General features: G+C 47.0%; 1 protein-coding gene across 1 annotated transcript in view; it reads left to right on the forward strand.

Annotated features, from left to right (window-relative positions):
• Positions 1–17,555, forward strand: part of ACSL6 (acyl-CoA synthetase long chain family member 6) — a 46,526-nt gene that overhangs the window by 7,891 nt on the left and 21,080 nt on the right. The window contains exons 2-9 of the mRNA XM_066197558.1: positions 7,633–7,853; positions 9,483–9,597; positions 10,406–10,470; positions 10,874–10,975; positions 11,097–11,196; positions 11,725–11,903; positions 12,746–12,778; positions 13,742–13,793. Of these exons, the coding sequence (XP_066053655.1) occupies positions 7,633–7,853; positions 9,483–9,597; positions 10,406–10,470; positions 10,874–10,975; positions 11,097–11,196; positions 11,725–11,903; positions 12,746–12,778; positions 13,742–13,793 (867 nt within the window). The remainder of the gene's footprint in view (positions 1–7,632; positions 7,854–9,482; positions 9,598–10,405; positions 10,471–10,873; positions 10,976–11,096; positions 11,197–11,724; positions 11,904–12,745; positions 12,779–13,741; positions 13,794–17,555) is intronic.

Here is a 17,555-nt window from a genome sequence, read left to right on the forward strand (position 1 = left end):
ATGTGTGAGTCATAGTGGCTTCTGAGGGCTGCTACACCGCTCTGCTCAGGGGTGCAAAAGGTATTTTTAGGTCGGTCCACGTTTGAGCTGTGCTGAGTGGATGAGAAGGTGTGGGATGGAGGATGAAGCTTTCCACGAGGATTTGGTATCAGTGGATGAAGACGGACCTGGGATGCAGAGAGATGAGGATGAGTTGGTGGACCATGCATGGCTCTGAGCAAGAGGCATTACCAGACAGCTGGGGGCTGGATTTTGCTCTCTGAATGATCTCAAATGTCTAAAGTAAGATCTCTACATAGCACTGAATTATTTATTGGATAATTTCTCTAGGCAAGGGACCAGTATGCTGTAGATATTTTAGATACTTTAAATACTTCTATTTACGTGTGATTACTGGTCTCTTTCAGGACACTGAGCTCCTTGTTAGCATTTTTCCCTTTTTAGTGGATGCTTGCAAAGACCTTGTGTTTTGCAAGTACATTTCCCAGCAGTGCAGAGCAGGAGGGAGCGGAGTGCTGCTCCTCTGGTTACCTGAGATTCCCATCCTTTGTCTGTGCCCTGCCTTTGGGGTTGGGGTGGTCAGGAAGGTGGATGGGAGCTGGAGGGTCATCAAAGCCCCTGAGCCCAGTGCTGTGGTCTGCCATTAACTCCATCCCCAGGAACCATGGGGAGAGGTGGTGCCATGGTCACACCCCAGCTGTTAATGCACCAGCTACTACTTAGAGGTTTTTAAGGAGTGAGATGTTTCTACAGTAATGCTAGGGGCACATGGTTATTATGCAATTAGTGCTGTTAATCATCAGTCACCCAGAGCAGGGGGAAATGCTATTTTTTATATATAATTTATATATATATGCACATGCACCCACAAGCATTTACATCCATGCATGCAGATATATAATTGCATGTGTGTAAATACCATATATATAAATGGGACCCAGTACTTTAGCAGCCTTTTCTCTGAGACATTTTTTCTGTCCTGAGTGAAACTGCCTGTCTCTCCTAAAAAAATAATACACCACTGGGCCAAGTTTATGCCACAGCCCCAAGTGCATGCTGCTGCTGCTGAACTGGTCTCTTTCATCCATCCCTGTGCTCTCCCCACTCACTCAGTCACCAGAGGACACAGGAAGGCAGGGCTGGCCTCCTTGCCATGAAGTTTATTTGCCTTATTCTTCTCCTGCAGATCCAAGGCTTGACCTGGATGCAAAGCCTTTTTCCATTGAGGATAACTCTGCCTTGCTGAGTGGGAGGGAGGGCACTGGGAGAGGGTGAGTGGGAGGCAGGGGCATGGGGTCAGTCCCTGATGGCATTGCTGCAGCCCCACGTCTGCTCCCATGCCCCAGACCCTGAGTTTGGGGTGCACCAGCCCCCAGCTGACTCTGCTGGCACGAAAGCAATTTGAGCTGAAGAGGCTTAGGTGCTATTGAAACCCTGTTCTTTAATAGTCATGTTGGCAAAAGGCCAGCTTCACAGATTGAATGGATCTGATGCTCAAAGGAAAGGGAGAAGGATATTCTTTGTTAGTAAAAATAGAATATAAAAGTTATAAACTGCTTTTATAACATTTCTTGATCATGGGATGCTTCTCCAGTATCTGCTCCCCAGGGAAATGCCACAGGCTCACAGGCACCATGTGCCTGTCCTCCCTTATTTGCTATCCAACACCTCTTATGTTGCCTGAGCACTGGCATAATAAGCCAAAATAAGAAATTTTATCTCTAAACCAGTTCTTTTCTTTCCCCCTCTTTTTTTCCCCCTTCCCAATTATAACTCATTGAGTAATAGTGGAACCACAGTCAGTGATGCCTTGGCTTTGAGTCCTGTATTATTATTTGACCCTGCGAAGAATTATGTGATCTAAGTAAAACACAGTAATTGTGGTTGTGCACTGGAGAGGCAATTATTTTGCTCAGTGGGTAAATTTAAGCACCTGTAAGAGTTCAGTTTGGTCTGGTTTTGGTAGGTAGGGGGCATTTTTTTAATTGAAAACGCAGTTTTTATGAAAATACACTGTCCCAAAAATCAAAGCAGTGATACATCATGTGGAGGCTGTGGGAGATGGCTTAGGGTGACATGTCTGAAGGTGAGAGACATTAAATGGAGAAAAGGGCTATAGTGAGATTGGTCACTTTAGAGGAGCAAAAGCAGGTATCGTTTCAGAAAGTTTTAAGTAGTATTAGCCTTGGCTTGATCAATAATCCTGGTAATAGCTGAATCCCATGTGTGTCTGATTAACCCTTGCAGAGTACAGAGGGTCCCTGTACATGCATCCGAGTTTGTGTGGTGGGTCAGGGCTGTGGGGTCGCCCCTGGCCAGGCTGCTCTGGAGGGATGCAGGACAAGCAGTGAAATGTTTGGGGTCACTGTTTTGGTGATGTGTTTATACCACAATTGCATGTGTGGGACAGAAGCTGTTAGGTGTCCTGCAAAACTATGTGAGCCAAGTATTGCATGTCTCCTGCTTAATTTTGGGGCTGCTTACTGGATTGCCAGTGGTTCCTTCATCGTTTCAGATACTTCTGGGGTTCCTGTTTTCCCCTTTACATTTATCACACCCTATACTCTTTCTCAAGCAGGTTGCAAGCTTGCAGACTGCCTGGCTTCCTGTCTCACAGCAGGGAGTTGTGCTGTAAGGTTTTCAGTAGCACGCTGTAATGCCCAACAAATACATAATGGCATTTTCTCTCTGGAATTAACACTGGCTTTGTCCTGCTGTAAAGAAAGCGTGGCATTACCATTTCCAAAAACACTATAGTGTAAAATTATTAAAACAGAATAAATTGATCTGATCTCAAACTAGTTGAAAATAGAAAGGTGGCCAAGTGCCATGAGTTTTCTATCTTTTCCTGTTTAAGTAAAACAAATGAGAAAAAAAATCTCCAGGTTTGGATTAAACTGGGTACTGCATTTGTGGCTGAGGCACAGCACAGCCTGTGGTAGGAGATCTCATTAGGTCACTTGTTCCTATAAAATCTAGAGAAATGTGACCCCAGCCTGCTGGAGAGTGGTCAGTGTCCCCCTTCCTCACCTGAGCCAAATCCAACCCACACTGGTTTCAGAATGAGAACTGAAGGCTCATCCAGCTTCTCATCCTCTGTGCCCACACAGGGAAAACTTGTGGAGCCGCAGAGCAGAGGCTGACTTGGCATCACCTCTCTGGTTTTAATTACAGCAGTGATTAGGAATTCAAAGCCTGTGGTGTCCCAGGAGCTCCCTGGCCAAGTTGCAGAAGGTCAGAGGTACCTGAGCTGCATTTAATGGCAGAGGCTTCTCCCAGGGTTGATGTCCCACAGCATGCCTACATGGAGTTTGAGGAAAAAGGAAAAACAAAAATGATTATATTCTGCAAGCAATACACAACATCCCTCCTCTGCCTGCATGGCTGTGGCAGCCTCTCTGCATGTTTTCATAAAGGTGTTAATTATTGCAACAGCTTTAATTTAAATAAACAAATGGTCTCCACTGATGCAGTCTGACTAATAGCTTTATGTGTCTCTGGGAATGCTGATGCTCCCTTTCTCCTTGGCAAATGGAAACTCTCTTGTAGTGACATAGTCATGATTTGAGTGCCATTCGTGATTTGAATCCCTATTGCCAAGTCCCCTGAGCCCTCAGTACAGAGCACTAGGCATGTTTTTGTTCTGCACAGGAAGGTGACGGAGAGTGGTCCAAGTTTTGCTGGATACTTCTTTGTGCAAATCTTCTGCCACTGACCCCATTTCCAGAAAACAACTATAAATCTCAAGGTCTGGGCTCTGCAGAACTGAACATGAGAAAAGAGTTCAAAAAGCTTGTGGTGTTTCGTGAAACACTACTAAATCTGCCTGTCTATATTGAGATGTTTCAGATCCTGTAAATTCTGTTTCCTCAGTGAAATGAGTGAGCAGCCAGTGCCGTAGCCAAGGACACGGATCCATGGTGACTGCGGGATATTCCAGCTTGCTCTGAGAGAAGTGGAGGGTCTGTGGGCCCTGAGCCATTGCATGTCACTGGTTCTGCTTTGTAGTTCCCCACTGCAAACAGTTAATTCTCTCAGACATATTGAAAAGCTGCTTATTTGGGTTTGGTTTTGTTCTGTGAAGTCTAATGTAAATAGCCTTTTTTGGGGCTTGAATAAAGGGATGGTGATGAGACACTTTGCCCATTTGCCAGGGTGGAAATGAATCAGCCACCTCTCCCCCATTCCACTGTGAGTACAGGGGGGCAGGAGGATATGCATGCCCCAAGAGGAGTTGTTCTTCCCAAGCAGGCGCTGATGGAATGGTAGGAAGGATGTGATTGCGTGGTCACACAGGACCAGTAAAATTTTAATTGCATTAGGCACACACCAGTATCTGAGGCTGTTCCCACACTGGCTTATGTCACTGAACTCCATTGACTGGAGTTACAGAATCACTTCCAGCAGAAAAAGATGAAAACGAAATCATACAAGAGAGCCATTTGTTACCAAAATAAATAAATAAGCCCTGTTCTGGGGATGATTGCTGGGAACACAGGCTGGTGGGTGACCTGGAGCCCAGTATTACTGCTGGCTGCCCCAAGGCTGCAGGAGCCCTGCTCAGCCCAGACCCAGGCTGGGAAGTTCCCCTGTGCTGTGCTCTCTTGGCACTTCTCCAGCACTTCTTCCTTCCTTCCTCCAAACCACTTTTTTTCTGTCCTAACTTGCATATTTGTTTCTCTTCTCTTTGCCATGGGAATATTTTAGAAATCCGGCGATGTGAAGTGCTATTTGGAATAAATGGAAATGTCAGCATTTCCATGTGCCACATACATAGATGCCATGCTCTGCTCACTGGCACCCAGGGCTGCTTGCTTGTGGGGAACATGAACTGCAGCAGGCTGGTAGATCCACTTCAGGCAACAGAAATGGGGCCAAGACGTAGCAGAAATGGGGCACAAAGGTAACAGAAATGTAGAGAAGGGGTGCGGACAGCATCCTGCTGCTGCTCCTGGGCCTGAGGTGACAGCAGCAGCTGCTTGCTGTGCACTCTGGAGTGTAACACTGCCTTGCTGATGGGTAACCCAGCCCAACCGTGCTGGGTTTAAATTGCTATTTTTTATTTTCCTCATCACATGAGAAATGTACTCCGAGAGCATGTGGCCATGAGGTGCTCAGCTGCTTGTCTTGACTTGTCAGAGGAGGCTGTGATCCAGGTACCGCTGATCCCTCTTTCTGTAGGTATAGGGAGGGAGTGAGGCAGTTCTCTCTGATCATCCCAAAAACACCTGGGCCCCTTTCCTGGCCACCATCCCTGGGCACGTTGGCTGCTCTGAGCAGATCAAGTGTGGACTCATCACCAATAACTTCGGGATGCAAAACTCAGGATTAACTATTGCAAAAGGCAACTTGTGAGGGCTCTGCAGTGCCAAAATGAGTGTGAACAGAAATTGCAGCCCTGAATCTCATGACCCTTCTGTTGATGCTGTGAGCTCTAGGTGTCCGTGGATGCCAGTGACCCAGACAGATGTAAAGTCCTGCTCCTGCTTCCACCCAGGCAACCCCTGCAGCTGAGCAGGGCAGAAGCAGGACAGGATCATATGGCTGTAGCCAAGCATCTCCCCCTGGCAGTGCTGTTCCCACAGGCACCTTCCCTGCTTTCCACTTTCACCTTAACTATAGATTGATACAAAACAGCACTTACAGGCTGCTGTTCAGGGAGTAATTCCCAGGATTTCAGTGTAACCAGCAAATTGGGTGGCTGCTTTTGGTGGGACAGGCTGTTTCTGGGAGCAGACGGTCTTAATTGGGACTTGCTGAAATGCTTTTGCACAAATAGGCAATTCTTCAGTCAATTAATAGCTCCCTTGCTAAGCTCTCCCAGTTTTTGTAGTAAAAACGTGTTTGTCAGGCTGCTTTTCATGGTCTAGTGTTGAGAAATACTGAGGGGAGAAATCAGTACTCTGTCTCAGTTCACAGAATCATTTTATCCCAGAATGGTTTGGTTTGAAAGGGACCCTAAAGCTCATCCAGTTTCAACTGCCCTGCCATGACCAGGGACTCCTTCCATTATACCAGGTTCCTCCAAGCTCCATCCAGCCTGTCCTTGAACACTTTCAGGGATGGGGCATCCACAGCTTCTCTGGGCGAGCTGGGCCTGAGCTTCACCACCCTCACAGTTCATCCTAGCATCACTGCAGCTGCACAGTCAGTATTTTATCACATGGAGATTCCTGAAAAGATGCTCAAATCTCCGGAGAAAATTGCCTCCTGTGTGGGTATTTCCCAGTAACATCATCTGGATGTGATTACTGGAGGGGTTCAACCATTCTTAAAGAGGCTGGTCATGATCCCAGAGGGTTTGTACAGTCGGGAGTTCTCCGGGAGCAGAGGTGACTGTGGGATGTTGGGCCAGCATCAGGGAGCAGCGTGGGGCCAGAGGGACATTTGGGCCAGAGCTCTCAGGGGGAAATGGATGACCCTGAACATGGGGTCTGTGTCACTGTCTCCTTCCTGCTGCCCTCACCATTTCAAAATCCAAAAGTGAGTGAGGTTAATTGTTTGTTATGTTGTTTTCTTCTCTAGTGCAAACTTAAAAAACCTTCTCCAGAGCCTTGTGCAAGGGGTTCCCCCCGTTCACCACCTGGCCTGTGCCAGCCCCAATGCTCACTTGGCACAAACACAGAAGGCTACTAGAGGATAGTCCTGACACTCAGGACTTCAGGATAGTGCAGCCCAGACACTGTTCCCAGGAGAAAAAAAGCAGGTTTGTGCTAGTGGTGCTGTTGTGTGAGAAGTCCTGGCCCCCTCATGGAAGTGAAGCCATGTAGCTCCACAAGCTGGAGCACGGCCAGAGGGCAAGAGGGAAGGGGCTGCCTGGGCTCATGTGGCTGAAAAACTTTTTTAAGACCTTGACTCTTGTAAAGTTATAAATAGAGCTGTGGGAAACCTTAACTGTTTGGATTCCCCTGGGGCAGCACCTGCTTGGCTCATCCCTCAGAGGGCTGGCCGACACTGGAGACTCCCCAGTGAGGAGTTGATACGGGGCTGTCCCTGTAAACAGGAGTTATTTAAAATGTTCCTTGTGTACTAAACTCCCAAACACGAGTCCCCTGAGGACAGCCTGACCTCTCGCTCTGGGGCAGTGAGCCACCTGCCTGGCTCCTTCTCTCTGGTGGCTGTTTCTGTATGTGCAAAAGGGAAGAAAAGCAAGGCAACCTGCTGCGGCAGAGTCTAGATCGATGCCCGATCCACACCGTGACCTTGCCTTTCCCAGGAGGAGCTCCCACTCTGTGAACCCAGCACAACTGTCTGTGCAGTCCTGCTCAGAGAAGGCAGAGAAAGCTCCTGGCAGCCCAGAGGGGTCATCACTGGATCCCAGAGCTTGTCCCAGCATCTCTCACTCCAGATAACTGCAACTGCACCACCTCCTGTACATTGGTACTTGGCTGTGCTTAGGGAGTGAGCTGTCTGTTCCTGCTCACCCTGCTGTGGATGCTTCCTCCTTTCTTCCTTCTCTTCCATGGATGCTGTTTTGCTCAGTTAGGGTGGCTATGGGCAGGCTCAGCAGAGCAGGCTGTCTGTGATGGCTGATGAGGCAAAGCACGTTCTCCCCTTCCCACAGACCCGTGCTGCCTCTGCCCACCCGCACCCGACCTCCCCCGACCTGACCCGTCCCTCTGGCTCTTGCAGAGTTTGCCGTTTCGCTGGTGGAGAAGATGCAGGCCCAGGAGATCCTGCGGAGCCTGCGGCTGCCCGAGTTCGATGACCTCAGCCAGTTCTTCCGCAACCTGCCGGCCACGGCGCTGGTGGGCATCGGCGCCTTCGCCGCCGTGGTGGCATACTGGTTTGCCAGCCGGCCCCGCGCCGTCAAGCCGCCCTGCGACCTGCGCATGCAGTCGGAAGAAGTCGAGGTGAGGCCGCGGCAACCCCCGCTGGCTTTCCCCAAGATTCGCATGCCTGGGAGTCATAGAATGACACGTGTCAGGTTTGGGTTGCAAGGGAACTTAAAGGTCGTCTCGTTCCAGCCTCCTGCTGTGGGCACTAGACCAGGCTGCTCCAAGCTCCATCCAGCCTGGCCTTTAACACTTGCAGGGATGGGGCAGCGACAGCTTCTCTGGGCAACCTGTGCCAGGGCCCCACCACCCTCACAGGAGAGAATCTCTTGCTAACATCTAACTTAAACCTACTTTATTTCAGTATGAAGCCACTACCTCTTGTTCTGTCACTATGTGCCCTTGTAAAAAGTCCCTTTCCGGCTCTCTTGTAGGCTCCCTTCATTAAGGTCTCTCCAGAGCCTTCTCTTTTTCAGGCTGAACAACCCCAACTCTCTCAGCATTTCCTCGTAGGGTAGGTTGCCCATCCCTCTAATCACCTTCATGGCCTGCTCTGGACTTGTTTCTACAGATGTACGTCCACAGGGGATGCCAGGAAGGCTATTCTGTTGTTGTTGTTTTGGTAGTTCCTCAACCTCGTCCTGAAATCAACCGTGAAATGCACTGTGCCAGGGATCACTTCACCCCTTAATTCACCTTTCTCTGTAAACTAAAAAACTAGAAGACAGCATGTTATTCTCTTAGATTTTCAGTAGAATTTTGGTCTTATCTTTGCTTAACCATCCATGGCCAAAAACTAGAGGCACTGCCCTTGCATGGGAGAAACAACTGAAAGGCAACAGCTGATGAGACAAGATCACCTGGCACTCTTCATGTGTGCCCATGGCTGAGCTGGGTGCTGCAAACTTGGTAAAAGTAAGAAAAAGTAAACCTGAATCCATGCTTAGAGGCTGAGGAGTTATTCATTGTTATGCTTGCAAAAGGCTTTAATGATGCAGCTCTGTTTTAAAGAACAGAAATATTTCTGTATATTGTCTCCGCTTATTTTTAATATATGAAAGTGGGATGAGAATTTTTAAAGCCTTTTGTGATGTTCCCTCTAAGATGTCACTGTCTTTAATTCCAACAACTTTTTAAAAGGGTGGGAGGAATTTAGATTTTTCAAGATAGTTTTTCCCTGTGGTTAGGGCTTTAGTTAGACTTTTTTCTGGCTCCCAGTGCAGTCCTGGTTTGGTCATTCTCACCCTGGTGGTCCACTCCTAAAACACCTCTGCCGAGCTCATGGCAGTGGGGGCTGGCCTCTGCTTTAGTCTGTCCTTCATGTTGGCCTGGATATCCTTGTGGTGCTCATGATGCTAATCCTGGAGACCTGTGGAGCCCAGAGCAGTTGCTTTCCCCAGCACATCCCCACTCCATTACTTCCAGATCCGTAATTCCTTATTAAATTGCTTGGGGAAATATCAGTGATCTCAGTGACAGTGAGCTGGGTCAAGTGCTCCTCTATGACCAGGGGGTTCTCTGTATCCCTGAGGTGCTGAGGTCAATGTCCCCCCTCTCACATCCCTTTGGGTCTTGGGGCAGGTGGTGGTCACAGAGGTCTTGCTGGCATTTGGGAAGCGTGCTGCTTTGTGGTGGGGGTTTCCCCATTCCCCACCCCTTGAGCAGTGCTGATGGCAGTGTCTTCTCGTGCCACCTCCCATCACACAGGGCCTGGCTGGGGCGCGCCGCTCGGTGATCGGGGACAGCCCGCAGCTGCTGACGCACTACTACGATGATGCCAGGACCATGTACGAGGTCTTCAGGAGGGGATTCAGCATCTCTGGTGAGAGCACAGTGGTGAGGAGGCCTAGGAGCAGAAGTTGGGAGAGGTGGGGACCAGGCTATGCAGATGTTCTTACCCCGTGGTCAATGGCATCGTCACAGAGCTCTCACACACTTGAGAGACGTCCCTTCCCACTCCAAAAAGCCATGATGACTCTTCCCTGCTCTATCATAACTCTTTCTGTGTCTGCTCTTTATGGTGTCCTGCCTCATTGGATACAACAATGTCATGGTCAGATTATTATTTTTGGTACCATAAAAAACCCCAGTGGAACTGCACATATTCTACACCATAAGACAGGGGTAAATAAAGAGCTCAGTATGTATATGGAGGAATGGATTTCTGCAAGTAGGTACCGTTAGCAAATTATTCAAACTTTTCAAATTTTCATCCAGTTACACACTGCTGTGTGTTGTCACCTTCCTCCAGAGTAGCCTGGGCTAAATATAGTAGTTTTCACCTTTTTAAAAGCAAAAGGCAGCACAAGTAGTGGGAGCTGGTGTTTAGGATGAGTGTCCTTATCAGACACTAATGCTTATGTAACCTTTGGAGAAGTGTCTTTTAATGAGGCTTTTTGGGGCAAACTGCTGCTGTCAGTGGGGGGGGTGGGACTGAAGCCTTTTTGTGGGATCTCAGCAGCTCATCTCCCATCAGATGCATTTCTGTGTGTAATTTGCTGGAGATTGCTGTGAGAACCAACCCAATAACTATGGACTTACTCCTGGAGGGCTCTCCCACATCGTGGCCCCATGTGTTAACTCCTGGCACTGCCACCCCATAACTCATCATCTCTGCTTGTGTCTTGCAGAGAATGGCCCCTGCCTGGGGTTCAGGAAGCCCAAGCAGCCCTACCAGTGGCTGTCCTACAAGGAGGTGAGCTGAAGGTGACACCCATGTGCATCCTCTTTCCCTGTCCAGCACAAGAAGGGATGTTGGGGTGTCTGCACGTTAGACCAGGAGGTTGTTCATGCACCGTGTGATGCTTCCTGGTGTCCCCAGCCAGGCACATCCAGGTGTTACATGGGTGTGTCAGATTTTGGGGGCTGGCTCCGTGCCATGAGCCCGCTCCTCAAAGCAACACTGATGCAGTCTGGAGCTGTGGGGATACACTGACCTCATCAACTGCTAGTCAGCTAATGATGGTTCACGATAACATAAAAATCAAACTTTTAGATAGGAAATACAATAATTTGTGAGCCTTCCTGTAAGTCTTTGCTTAATTTGGTATTGTTTATATTCCTCTTTTTTGATGTATTTTTTCCTCTCCAAATTCCAGGTGGCTGAAAGAGCAGAAGCTCTGGGTTCAGGCCTTTTGCAGCAGGGCTGCAAGCCATCCACGAAGCAGTTCATTGGTGTCTTTGCTCAAAACCGTCCAGAGGTGAGATTTTATGTCCAACGTAATACTGTATTAATAATGCTCCCGACCTGTCAGCTTGTTCTCAAGTTATATCTGCTCTCATGGCCCCTTCTCACCTTTGTGCTTCCATGTTCTCCTGCAGTGGATCATCTCTGAGCTGGCTTGCTACACCTATTCCATGGTGGTGGTTCCCCTGTATGACACCTTAGGTCCTGGAGCCATTCGGTACATTGTCAACACAGGTAAAATCCGAACTGATGTCATCTTCTCAGTTTTGTTGCTCAGAATGGTTCATTTTCTGCTTCTAAAAGACAGAGGATCATAGAATCCTAGAATGGTTTGAGTTGGAAGGGACCTTAAAGCTCATCTGGTTCCAACTCCTCTTCATTGGCAGGAGCACATTTCATTACAGTTGTGTATAGCCATGGATAAGGGCGGCTCCGGATATGGGAATTACTCCATGGCCACCCACTCCTGTGCTGCTTGATATTTTGCCTCCTAGATTTTTTAATCCATGTGGGGACCAATTTTAATATTTTGAACTCAATCCCAGAATAATTGTAAATGTCAGCTACAGCTTTGGCATTGGTTTAGGATAGCTGAGATTGCATTTTCTCCTTGTTTTTCAAGAGGACCATGTGTTGTTGTATGCTGGGATTTCTGGTGTAGCCTGGAGTGACTATCAGAACTGATACAGTGTTAGCTATGAGCCAGTCTTGCATTAAAAAAAGATTTACTGCAAACAGCTTGTTTGGCGGTTTTTCTTGCAGCTGACATTTCCACAGTCATTTGTGACAAACCTGAAAAAGCCAGGATACTCCTTGACCATGTGGAGAGGAGAGAAACACCAGGCCTGAGCTCTATCATCCTGATGGACCCATTTGAGAATGAGCTGGCAGAGAGAGGGAAGCGCTGTGGGGTCCGCATCCAGACCATGCAGGAGGTGGAGGTGAGTTTCCTCTCCCTCTCCTTTTACATTTTTTTGTAATATCTGTAAAAAGAAGGTACAGCGTACAGAGACTTGTGAATTGCACGCCAGGTTCAGTGTCTGGAGAGCACAAAGGAGCAGCTTGTGCCTGATAATACTGATGCTTGGTGCACTTGCCTCTTGGTGTTACTCCTTGTTGATCGCAGAGCCAACATTTCAGTTCGTTATCCTCACACACACTATCAGCTGCTGTTTAAGCATGGGAAGGGGGTTATTATTTGAGACACTGTGATACAGTGTTACTGCTAAGTAAAACTTCACAACAGAAAGGCCTTGGAAAAATCAAGGCTCAGGCCTGTTACCTTGGCTAAGTAGGAGACCACTGTGGGAAAGAGACTCAGCTGAATTAGGGGTAGGAAAACAAGTTGTATAATCATCAGGTATTCACACTGTGGTGTAACTGGTTGTTTGAATTATGTTTGTTACGCTTTCTAACTATGTAACTGATACTGGGCTAACTGCTTTAAAAGGCCTGGGTTTTGCAATAAAGGGCTCTTATTTGCTCCTGCCCGGGGACTCTGCGTCACTGCGGACCCACACCCACACTACATGTAAGCCTACTGCCTCACACTTGTTTGGCACACCCTGGATGCAGCCCAACCAACCCAAACACTACTTGAAATCCAAGGAAGGCACTGCAGTTAAGGCAAGAAACTCAGAAAAATGAAGATGGCCTCAGTGCCAGCTAGGAATTTGTATGCTTTAGCTCACACTCTCCTTTAGTGGTTTGCAGATTATTAACAAGTGGGTTACACTGCAGGAATTAAAGTGGAAATCACTTTTGTTACTTTATTCTCTTTCAGGACTGTGGCCGTGAGAATCGACATGTGCCTGTGGTGAGTGCTGGCATGTTGCTTTTCCCTCTTACAACTGCAGCAGAAGGGACTTTAAAGCTCATCTCGTTACAACCTCCTGTCGTGGGCAGGGACTCCTTACGTGGGTGCTTAGTTGCTCCGAGTCCTGTCCAATCTGGCCTTGAACATTTTCAGGAATGGGTCAGCCACAGCTTCTCTGGGCAACCTGTGCCAGGGCTTCACCACCCCCATAGGGAACAATGTGCAGTATTTGCTTTATTCCCTCTACCTGGAACACTTAATTGAGGTAGCTCATCCTGCTATGAACATGTTAATGGGATAGTAATTAAATGCCATTGCTAAGATACCCTAATTCCACTACCTTACCCTGGAGGCACTGGGGGAATGTCTCTGTACCCTTCACTTTCTGCTGGGGCTCCTATAGTTCAGAAACACTACTTGGCAGTATTTATATGGGATATTGTGGGAAAATTGCTTTGATATTTTTCACTGGCTGCTCATATTTGTACAAAACTCTCAAAAGCAGCTTCCAGTATTCAAGCTGTTTATTTAGTCATTCAAAACAGTGCACGTATGGGGTGGTGCTGAGAATACAGAGAGGCTGCTGGAAATGGGAAACAATCAGCAGCTTTGGAATCTTGTCCCCTGTTGTGGAGTTCTTTCCAGAACTGATCTGGAAATTGATGAATTATCTCAAGTTGTCCCACCCATCTACAGATATAGGTGGTGACTTGGACAATACTAAGTCCAAGTGAGACAAACATAAAGCCTGCCCTTAGTGCAGCTGGAGTATAAAGGGAGGAATAGAGTCTGCATCAAGTGAAGAAATCTGGTTATATATGCTGAGGGGAATGATAACTTTTTATGTCAGAGCAAAAACATAACTGGTTTGATCTTTAGGTTTCTACAACGCCAACAGTCTCTACCAGAGACACGTCTGCATTTGACTGATGTGATTTTCTTAATCTCCTTTTGTATTTCTAGCCTCCCCGACCAGAAGATCTGTCAATTGTCTGTTTTACTAGTGGCACTACAGGTAAAAGAGGCATTTTAATCTTGAAATGTTATAATATCTTACAAAATTAATTATTAATCCCACCTCAATACATGCAAACTTGCTGTTATACTGATCTGGCAATGATATTTCTAGGCATTTTTAGTATTTAAGAATATATAGGTTTATGTACTTCTGTAGATTGCAAATTAAAAATAACAATATATTTATTTTTCAATTGAATTCTCTGACAAACAGTTTGGCAGTATGATTTTCCAGTTTCCTGAAAATACACCCATGTGTCTGCTTCCCATTTTGCTGTGTAGTTGTGAAGCACTTGGTTGATTGGTATTTATCAAGTGTTTAAAAAAACCCGCCAAAACCCTAAAATGTGGTTCCACAGCTTTCTGTTCTCTGTATCCTGAGCGCATTGATGTCTCCAGCCTCACTAAGGTTCTTGTCACCTCTGTCTCCTCTTGTGTGGTGCTCCTGACACCAAGTGCTGGGGAGGTTCAGGATGAGCCTGGGCAGCCCGTGGTGCTGGTACTCAGTGTGCTGCTGGCCTCTTGGAGAAAATAATTTTCCTGCCTGTTCTTAGCAGAAGCAGTGCTTTCTCCTCTCTCCAGACCCTGGTCTTCATCAGCTTGCAGAAATTTCCTACTCTTGAGAACTCAGCCTCTGTAACATCTCCCTGAAAGCTGTAGGGGCAGATGCACAAGGCATCACTGCTTGGGAAACTGCTTTTACACTTGTCTGTGGGGAAGGTCCCTGCTCCAGGGACTGCTGGAGAAGCTCTTCAGATCCACCTGTGCTCTTGGGACTGCCTAATGCTTGGTCCTACACCAAAGCATCCTCAGTTTGGTCTCAGCAGAAGATGCTAGGAGCTGCTGGTTCTTCTCCGACAGCGGGTCAGGCTGAGCACGAGGGAACACCTTCATCCTCCACCTCCCAGAAATGACTTGTGCTTCAGACCAGGTAGGCAACTGCTGGATCAACTCCAAGTACAGGCTCAAGATGTATTAAAAGGGTTTGGGTATTTTACCTTCATGCATGATCCTTAGTTTTGAGATCTGCACTTCAGACTGCCCAGGGCAGAGCACTGAGGGAAAGGAGCCTGTGACTCTGTTCTGTTCCAATACTGGGAATTCCTAAATGGGAAAGACTGAACTCAGTGCTGGACATGAACATTACAGCCATGTACAGAGTGAGTGCAAAGTGGCCGGGCACAAATGGGAACAGTAGGAAACTGAAGGAGCCATGCCATGGATACAGCAGGGCACAGTGTGGTTGTGTGACTGTTCAAGTGCAGAGCAATTATTTTTTCAAGTCACGGTATTGTTGATATTTTTATTTTTAAATAAAAAATTCTGCATAGAGAAGGTTTCTTTTGATTTTCGTTTTTCAATTTGCAGATGCAATCGTGGGCCGGTTTCTGATTTTGTGCTTTTCTTAGAAACGTGCCCAGTTACAGAAATAGGACAACCAGGAAGTTAATTTCCCTTCTCCATCCAAACCAGAGATTTCCAATTTTGCAAATCATCTCGAACTGAACCCTCTCATAACAATGCTTTGTGATGCATGAGCCCATCCTCTGCTGCTGCAGGACTTTGCACATCACTCTCTGCCTTTTCCAAAGGTTGCATCAACACTCTGGTCTGTTTTCAACATTGTGCTTTGATGTAAGAATTTTATATAGCCCAGGTAATTTTTAGTGACTAAATTTAGAATTTTCTTCCAAAGGATATGTTCTCTAGGGCTCTTCCAATTCCAAAGGACTTCAAATATTTTTGTATGTTGCGAAAAAATCTCAGCTGAAAATTGTAGAATTGGAAAGAATTCCCCAGGAGCAGACTTTAACACTTGTTTTATTTGATAGGACCAGAAGCCCCAATGCCTCCCCAGGGAGAAAAGAGAGGCTGAGGTTGCTGATCTTGGATGACAAGACCAACTTCCATGGTTGTGCCAAGAAGCCATCAGCACTTGGGAACGGGCCAAAGGCGCATAGATATCCCCAAACTGTCAGGATACGATTTTTCATGTTGGCTACTCCAGAGAAATCAACTGTCATTCCCTCAAGGATCCATTGGTAACCAGGTGGATAAAAATTGCTTCCCAGTGGTTTCTCCTAGCCTGACAGTGCCTGTTCCTTTTTGCCAGAACTTCCCAGGGGAGGAGAGTGGTTGCATCCCAGAAAACTGGTGGATTACATCATCAAGTTAGTGCTGGAGCACTTGAAAGACCCATTTGGCAATGTGGAAAAGGTTCTTCTAGTCTTTTAAAGGTTCTACTATTGCTTATAAGAACTGTCAAACAAGCTTGGCACCAAGATAAGGAGGAATTGACATTCCTGGGCTATTAATGGATTGCAAGGTATCCATTCTGTAACAGGACACTCACTGGGTCTGTCTTTGTGAGGAAATTCAAACAAGAACAGTGTTACAGAAATGGCATTGATTTTTTTAAATACAAAAGCAGCATCCCTGCCAACCTTCTTCTCTCAAAATGGTAATTCTGGGAAAGGGCTCATAGAAAGGGGCATCTATTTTGCTAGGTCAACTCTTAGAACTACTAAGGAAGGTTAAAGTTTACAGGAGTCCCCCAACCCATAAAGCTGCAGCTGTCCCATAACAGCATGGCTTGTTCTGGATTTCTTCTGATGGAGGCTCTCCTGGCTCCAGCCCTGCTGCTCTGCTTAGACACCATTCCCACTGCAGCCTGTCCAGGATGTTGAGCCCATGTGAGAGGGATGCAGAGGAAGGAGTCAGGATGTTAACACTGCTTCCAGGCATGGCAGAGATACTGAATCTGCATTCAAGTCAGAGGTGGTGTGAGTAAATGAGTCAAACATCTGAGAAATCTCACAGAATCATGGAATAGTTTGGATTGGAAGAGACCTTTAAAGCATGTCTAGTTCCAATTCCAAGCCATAGCAAGGGACACTTTCACCTAGACTGGTTTGCTCAAAGCCCTACCCAGCCTGGCACTGAACACCTGAAATCCTCCAAAAAGCAAGTCTGAAGAATTTTATCAAGGTGCAGAGACCAGATGTGCGCCAGAGGGCACAGTTTAGAGTTTCCAAACCAGTACTGAGCACATCCTCTCCACTGGTGCCTGAGCTGTGCAATGCTGCAGGAGCACAGCTGCTTCTAGAACTGCAGGGGCTGAGCACACGTGTTTGGCTGGATAACAAGTCAATAACACAAGTGATTTTTGAGTGGTGGTGTGTATGTACAACTGACACCTGTTCATGGACTTTTCTTGGAGCCTGGATCCGTGCACGCACCCAGCTGTGAGAAGAACCTGCCAGGCTGATTTGGCACCAGTGAGCCTGCTGATTCAACATGTTAGGATGGGAGTGCCTGCGCCTGGCAAAGCTGTCAGCTTCACCCCTGAGACCAAACCAGCCTCCTGTGCACCATGTTCATCTGCAAGTGTTTGGGACTGAGTTGCTCAAGGCACTTGGAGCAGCAAATAGGGATTTTCAGTGTAATATATTGTGTTAAAAATATCCTGCTCTACTGCAATAAATGTATGCAACAATTGCTATTGCTGTTTGTGCCTGCCTTTAATTATTTGGGAGGTTGAGTAGGAGTTATGGTGATGGTGGTGTGCTGGCAGGGCAAAGGGCTGAGTGTGCCCATGTCTGTGCCCATGCTCAAACTGTTCTGAAATGAGAGGATTAAACATACTTTCCTGTGCTGAAACATATTCACAAAGCACCACAGTCTTCCTAATCTGAGGAAGGCAGAATGAAATTCTGGCTGATTTACAATTTTGTTACATTAACTGCAGGAGCTTTACCAG

Source organism: Chamaea fasciata, unplaced genomic scaffold, assembly GCF_029207755.1.
Source record: "Chamaea fasciata isolate MVZ Bird 193981 ecotype frontalis unplaced genomic scaffold, bChaFas1.0.hap1 SCAF_15, whole genome shotgun sequence".
Taxonomy (NCBI): Eukaryota; Metazoa; Chordata; class Aves; order Passeriformes; family Sylviidae; genus Chamaea; species Chamaea fasciata.